The following is an 8069-nucleotide window of genomic DNA, read 5'->3' as shown; positions in this document are numbered from 1 at the left end:
CACAATATGAAAATTTAATTTTTCTCTGGTTTTTTAAAAAAAAAAAAAAAAAAAAAAAAAAAAGCACCTTAAACTGTCCTATGCTTACTCTAGTGCTAATTAATCTGGAAAGTAGATACCTCATCATCTTCAGAGGTATCTGCTTATTTTATCTTTGCATCTGGAAATGATGGAAAGGTTCCAAGGAAATAAGAGAGAAAAAGCACGATGAAAAATGTAGAAGGCTGTGACATAAATAGATTTCACAGACATGCTTTCTGAAAAAAACAGAGAAAAAGAGGTAGAAAATAAATGAATTATTCTCTCAGGAAATACTTTTAGAATATTATCATCTGGCAATCATTTATTACCAGGTAGCAATAATCTTTTATTATCAGACTGGTAGATTTTTATAACATTTTTTAAAATTATAGCACCAGAACTGTTGTTGTTCACTGCCACGATAAAATATCAGAGAAATTTATGAAAGCTTTTCAATATTCAGAAGGTTTGTGGTCATAAAATGAAATATGAAGTAAAGACATGCTGTTGGTACCTCATAATTTAGCTAAATCTGTAAGAAGAAAAATGTGATGTGATGAATCAGTCATACTAATTTGGACACTGGGATAAAGAGGAAATGGTGGTTAGTGTGCAAAAAATTAAACAACAAGGTAAATAAACTAATTAAAAATGGCAGAGTAAACCTGAGTATTATAGATCCAGGCAGGAGATGCTGCTGCACACAGTTACATGATTATGTCAGAACCTAACAGTGGTCTGGGAAGAGTCAGTTGGCAACAGCAGGAAGGTGGGGGGCTAATACATTTCTGTCTCTTTTGGTGACAAAGGAAAATTTTTGAGTTTTCCTGGGCAGTGGCAATTGCTGGTGATGCAGACAACTTGAAAGAGTAACACTCAGTGAGAGAAATCTACCTTTTCATCTGAGGAGGTCAGCAATATTATGATTCATTGTTCTTGGGACTCTTGTTAGAAATACTGCAGCAGGTTATGGCAAAAGAAGAGTGCAGTGAGCCTCAGCAACCAATCAAAGCAGAATTTCATACACTGCAACAAGGCACAACCTGCTTGCTGGGAAGATGTCAATCCTCCTGTTATTCCTAGAAACCCCAACAAAATTTCCTCTAGAGAAGGAGGGAAACCTCATTCCAGTGCCTCTGCCAAACAATCTGTCAGCCATGACATGGACATCATACCACAGGTATTTTGCTCTGTGGGCTGCCTGGACCTCGAGTGAGTGTTTTCCAAACTGGAGAGCCGTTAATAGACATGTTCCTTGTGTTGCTTAGAGTCCATGAAGGTAAATCCTGGCATTCATGGGAAGCTCACTGTTCACAGTAGGAAGCATGGCTCTGTCACACAAGCATAGCTCTCTTCCTGAATGGATCCAATGGCATATTTCATATTGTTGGATCCAGTGCAGAATTACATTGTTAAACAAAGGCTTTTCTTACTAGCAGTACTTTTAAGGCTTTTTAAGTCATTGTGTATAGAAGACAACTTCTAGTCACTAAAGGTAATTAAAAGCATCTAGTCATCATCCTAAAAGATTAAATAAGAAGGCAGTATCAATGTTTTTAGAAGGAGGGATTTAAATAACACTTGTAGCACATACTGATATATTATGAGCACTCTGACAAACACTATGACCAGCAGGTGATGTATTTGTCCCTCCCTTTCCTAATACTGTTAATATAATTTGCGCTCAAACAGTAAGTCCAACGAGGATCACAGACTTCATTACAACCAACTCAGCATCTTACTGCAGGTGGAGAGATGTTCATAACATAAACTACAGAGAGAGAATCACCTTCAAAGACAACACACATCAGAGTCAAAGTATTCCAGTGGAGGCCTAGGGTCAAATGATGTTAATGAGCTGTTTTCAATTATTATAGAACATGATTAGGGACAAGATTGTGTTTGCCCTGATTTTGAAATAGGCACCTGACAATTTGGTTGCATGGAAACTAGTCAGATGGGAGGACATTGTTTTGGAGGTTTAATAATGTTTGTTGTAGTGTTATATTGTATAAAGGTGTACATTTTAACAGGCAAACACTTGAACCGCTATGCCTCCCTTTCTTTCTACCAGACTTCATGCAATAAACATTTTTAAAAACCCAAAGACTTAAAGGGGCGCTGCACTTCATATGAAGTAATAATGTGCAAACATAAATTCCCTAGCTGAATGTATATCCGTTACCAGTTTGAAAAAGTTCTTCTTAAATTTCAGCTGGTGTAAGTAAAATATCTAATATTTGCTGTGGTCATTGTGGTTGCATTTAGTGATTCTTAATTTTTTAAAAATGTTTAAACGTTAAAAAAGTTGCCATCTTTGACAAGTAAGAAGGATATCCTGAGGGCACCAGCTCAATGGTCTATGAAAACATTTCAGTAAAATTTTTACATGTAAAGCCCAGGAATGTATTTGCTAAAGACAATTGATGCTAAACTTTGACGGAACTTTCAATTATGCATCCTAGAAAGGTGTAGCAAATACTAAAGTTTTATGACTTTTTCTGAGTATCCTAATCTGTCTTTAGAAACCTTTCTTAAATGTAAAAAATATGAATGGTATATTCCATGTTATGTTGGCTCTGAATGTAAATAGGGACAATCTGCACAGTAGTGAGTTACTTGTGGAATTCTAATTCATAATGTGGAATGAGTTAAGAATTTCTTAATATCTGTTCTTTTTTAGTGTTTCAGAAAACCCTGATTTATCCAAACTAGGACATAGGTAGGAAAAAAAGGTTTTTCAGATTTAAAGTGAAATCTTAGTTCAAAACCTGAGTGGAAGGGAGACCTTAGAATACCTGGTAGACCTCTGCTATTTCATGGGAGGTCAGCGCACAAGTCCTGGTACTCTTTGGATCAGACCAACCCCTTAATCTACAGACTCCAAAGGATTGAATGCTCTAATCACTGAATTACTGTCAAATAATTAGTTTGCTGTATCAGATTATATGTAAGTGAGGGAATACAGAAATGGCTTCCTAAGACTTGGGACTATACCAGGCCTCTAAAATGTAGAATGCTGAAGTACAGAACCCTTCTTCAGGGATTAATAAAACTATTGCTGTAAGTGAAAAGAAGAAGGTGTTCTTGTTCTATTCTGCTTCCTGAAGCTTTAGCCACACTGGAAGATATTTGGTGCACTGAGTTTAAATTTCATAGTAAATTGCTGCAATTGCTTTTTAAAAAATATCTATAATTCAGCAGAGAACTTGAAAACTAGGAGCCCTGACCTGGACCTTCACATCTGGTACAATATTCCTTTGTCAGTTTCTGCAGAGGACAACCACTAAGACTGTTTCTGTCTTAGTTCAAGCACTGTAAAAACAGCAAGTGCATTTTGGAAAAAACAAAAACAAAAACAAAAACCAGAACCCAAACCTTTTAAGCTTGGAGATCTGATTAACAATAAAGTTCTAGTGACTGATAAGAACCACCTTTATTTTGAAATGGCTTCAAAGAGATTAAATCAGTCAGTAAAGCAGTTCCACAAGGTATTAATGTTGCCATTAGTTATTGCTAAGAGTAAAACGAATCACGAGCTGGCGTGTTTAATTTCTTCATATATCAGATAGCATTCATTACCACTGTAAACTGAAATCAATTTTCCACATGCATTCACTGATTTTGTATGTTGCTGAATAAGTATGATATTGCCTGATCAAAAATAGATAAATTTTCTGCAGTCTTTGAAATGGCTTCCCTGGTTTTGTGCAATGGGATGTACCCACATTCTAGAAAGCCAGATGAATTAGAATCCCTCAGTGGAACATTTACCTTTGGTCTGCTGAAACAGGAAAGGATGTATTAAAAAAAAAACCAAAACAACAAACCCATACCATAGTTTTTATCTGTAACTGCTCCTAATCTCTTATTTCCAGCAAAAAGGCAGATTCTTGGCTCATAGGGGGGTAGAAGATGTCCTGCTATGTGTCTAAAGACAATGTTTGAGTCTCAGTTCAGACTGGTGCTAGCAATCAATTGCGGCTCATAAGTACCTCATTACTCAAGCTAAAGACTGGAGGGCCGAACAGCTCTCACACTGTTGGAGATGCATGTAAATAAATAAGTCACTGGGTATTGAAACCAGTGGGTTTTACTGTCAAGGCTTGCCATATTACCTACACTCACATAAACCACTGTGTTGTTTTTTTTTTAAATCAGATTTTCCCAATGCTTATTCTTTTTGAAATATTTATCTGCTTCACAATATCCTTAGAGCTCAGGATAAGAGCATATTTGTAGGTATTGTAAAGAAATTTTAGTCACCAGACCTTCATTCATAAGAATTCTCCTGGAAATACTGATCTACAATATTTTATTACCATGAAATTACTGGGACAAATCCTAAAAAATATGCGAATTATTGAATTTCTGGTGTGTTTAACTGATCTAAGTTGGTATACTTATACTGACTTTAGAAGAGGAGCAACAGAAGATCTGACCCACAATAAAACCCTTGATCCTACTGCTTTTGTTTGTTTTGGTTCTGAAAGTGGAGATTTTTTTGGACATATCTAGATCACATATAACAAGTTGATGAGCATATCTGAAAATAAATCAGTGCTTCTTACTGTATTTCTGTTCTTGATATATTTTTCTTTCTTTGTTTTCCATTGGTGGTGGTGTTTTCTGGAGATTAGGTGATGTTCCAGTTGTTATGATAAATACTTCTGGGTGTGACAGGTTAAAGCTTGCAGTATTGATAGAGTACCTTTATACCTGTCAAATTCTTCTAAAATGAACATTCCTAGCAAGTAGTATTTTGAAACAGCATTTTGTGTTCTGGAAAAGTATCAGTCAGCAGGGTTTTATTATCTTTGTTAAAATAACATATTTAGGTTAGTTATGATGGAATTATTCTGAAGGTTTCTTCTCATTTTAAATATTGATGTGAATGCAAAAGTGGAGGACTAGTTTGTCTTAAAAGTTTTACCCTTGTAAGTGTACATTTTAATTCTGGCAAGAAATCAAGCACAGCATGAAAAAAAAGTGAAAACAATAACACTGAAAATGAAGCACCCAACATAGAATATCAACTAGTTTTTGAAAAAGGACTGTTAATAACATACAAAAAATGTGAATCGTAAGCTTCCCTAAAAACTATATATTGAATTAATCCCAGTCTTTCCTGTTTTAAAGAAACAAGTAGTTACTGTCCACAGAATCACAGAATCAGAGAACGTTAGAGATTGGAAGGGACCTCGAAAGATCATCTAGTCCAATCCCCCTGCCGGAGCAGGAACACCTAGATCAGATCACACAGGAACGCATCCAGGCGGGCTTTGAGTGTCTCCAGAGAAGGAGACTCCACAACCTCTCTGGGCAGCCTGTTCCAGTGCTCTGTCACTCTCACCGTGAAGAAGTTTTTTCTCATATTCAAGTGGAACCTCCTATGTCCAAGTCAATTAGTAAAGAAAACACAAGGAATATATTTTGTACAGTACTTTATTGTGCATTAGAGAGTGGAACATAAATACGAGACCTTTCTTATTCTGTGTTTGTAAGCTCTATTTAAAAGTGCATAGAGAACTGTCTGGGGTTTTTTTAGGAATGTGAACTTCAGGTGGTGGGAAACAGCTCTGCATTGATCCATGCAAATGAAACTTAATTGCCTGAAGTCCCTCTTCTATTTTATGTGAGTCATTTACACAACTGTGTAAAATGTTGATCATTTCTTATATATTTAAGCCATTAATGCTAGCTAGATGGGTCTTTAATTTCTTTCTTCACCTGTGGCTATCATGATTACTTCCATCAAAGTTTAGCTCTTTTTCATATTTCTCTGGAAACCTCTTGATCTCATTGCATTAGTTGTCTCCCTCCCTCAGTTAAATTCTTCATGTATTCCTATCTGATACTAATTTGTTCCTCTGGTTGAATGTGTAGTCAAGAGAGTAATTTGTTCATCTTCAGTAGCACCACTGAAGTCACAGAAGTACTTGATGCCCTGATTTATTAAGGCACTTGAGGTCAGTGCCTTAAGCATGTGCTAAAAATGAAGCAAATGCCAGCACGACCTCCAAAGGATTAGTCACCTGCATAATGGTTTGCAGGGTCCTTAGAAATATGAACTTGTGGAAGAGATTTGCTACTGGTGTAAGGTTAGGGCAGCTGTAATGAAAGCTAAATGATGCTGACAATGCTTTCAGTGGAATTATGACAAGTCTACACTGAGCTTTCCCCTTTTCTTGTCTTGTGCCATGCTGATCCATTATGATATGCCAAAAACAAAAATCAAAGTCAGAAACATGCTTCTGACATTTTTAATTGTTCATATGCCATTTAGTGTTTAACAGGACTATTACCATCTCAGTAAGAAGTTGTATCATTACAGCTTATCATTTTTTTCCATTTGATTTTGTAGGGTCATATTGTCATGCTCTTTCACATTTGCCTGATAATAGGATATCTGTGGTGTCACTGCTGCCTCACTGCTAATGAAAATTGGAATTGCAAATTGGATGAGACAAAACCTAGATACCCTATATTTGCATGTTAAAGTATTTCATGTGCCATAGATGGAGATATATGTTTTTTGTTAGGAACCTGGAGGAAACAAGATTTTGTGTTTTCCTATTGAGTCTGAAAATTTTCCTGCGTATGACTATGAACTCTTTTTGTCTTTTCCTAAGGAATAAACTGTTTTGTATAAAGAAGCTTCTTTTTTTGTGGTCTTTTTTTTTTCATTGTAAGAGGTGCACCTCTAACTCATGTGAAATACTTTGATTATGAGACTATATCCTTGCAAGCCAGCTGGTAAAATGTTTTAAAAGGTAGAGATCTACTGCAAATGCTTTATTCTGCATGAATTCACAGTAGTTATATTGTGCATCTTTTTGCAATTAAAACTATAAAGTTAATTCCAATGTACAGGAATAATATTTTTAAATGTTTAGGACAGATTACAGACTTTTATATAGGGCTCTTTGCAAATATTTAAAACATTCTTTTTTTGTAAATTTTGTTTAAAAAAGAAGAATGTTCTGGTTTAGGGGCAGCATTATTGCATTTCAGAAATAATATCCTGTAAAATGCCTGTAACAAGGTATTTTATCTGAAAGCCCATTGTAGCTTTCTTATTATGAGTTTCAAGCTTCTGCAACAATAAAAGTGTTCTTATTCAAATGTATATTATTGCATTCATTCTTCTAATAGCAGCATTCCATCATATCAACATATAAATAGACAAAGAAACAATTGCACAGAGTACTTGTTATTCATCCTCAATATTTTTTATTTCGTTGTTAGATATCAGACTTTGGAATAGTCATATGGAGTATTTGCAGTGAATACAGAAAGAAAAAAGATGTTTCCTCTGAGTACAGATGTGCTTTCTATCTGTGTTTCCTTGGGATATAAAAAGTTACTGGTTTAGTTCCATTGGTCATTTTTATTGCCTTCCTGAACACAATGAAAATTGCACAAGGCTCCATATAAAAGCATCTCCAAGTCTAAATTAAATCTATAGTATATAGTCTTTTGTAAACAGAGAAGAATGTACTCTTACATAATAAATCTTTTTTTGTATATATCAATAAGATGTCTATTTTTTTCTTCCTAGATACGCCTTTAGTTAAAATCATTTCTTCCAATTCATGGCCTGAAGAAGGACAATCTATAATTTTGACTTGTGAATCCAAAGGAAAACCAGTGTAAGTGATTTAACAAGTAATGTTTCTGTTATTCTCTTTATTCTGCTGTGATTGCAATCTTCAGCTGCAGAAATCTGCTGGTTTTGTCTCATCCTGGGGTGTAAAGTAATCTCTGGCATAGAAAACCCCTTGAAGCCTGTTTTCATTAAGTGTCTATAGAAGATTGGTCTTTTACTTTGTCATCTATTTTAGTTTTCAGGAAGAATTCCAGCTGTGAGATTTTTATTTTTTTTCAGTCAGGTATATCAATCTGAAAGGAGTGCATGCTTAATCAGTTACTGTTTACATCATTGAACTGATGATAGAAGAGAAAACGTCTCATGAAAATCTCCCTACGTCAACTAGACTCAGAGAAAATGTATTGAACTTTCTGGATGCTGTGGCTGTCATTTACAG

The 8069-nt window shown here is 35.3% G+C and overlaps 1 protein-coding gene across 1 annotated transcript in view; it reads left to right on the top strand.

The window, feature by feature from the left end:
- The window catches only part of CADM2 (cell adhesion molecule 2), a 94477-nt gene extending 86800 nt beyond the window's left edge, over positions 1-7677 (top strand). Inside the window, exon 6 of the mRNA XM_010085031.1 lies at positions 7583-7677. Within this exon, the coding sequence (XP_010083333.1) occupies positions 7583-7677 (95 nt within the window). The remainder of the gene's footprint in view (positions 1-7582) is intronic.
- Positions 7678-8069: the final 392 nt, after the last annotated feature.

Source organism: Pterocles gutturalis, unplaced genomic scaffold (genome assembly GCF_000699245.1).
Source record: "Pterocles gutturalis isolate BGI_N339 unplaced genomic scaffold, ASM69924v1 scaffold22065, whole genome shotgun sequence".
Classification (NCBI taxonomy): Eukaryota; Metazoa; Chordata; class Aves; order Pterocliformes; family Pteroclidae; genus Pterocles; species Pterocles gutturalis.
Note: the sequence above shows the minus strand (reverse complement) of the source record. Positions and strands in the feature narration are given on the sequence as shown.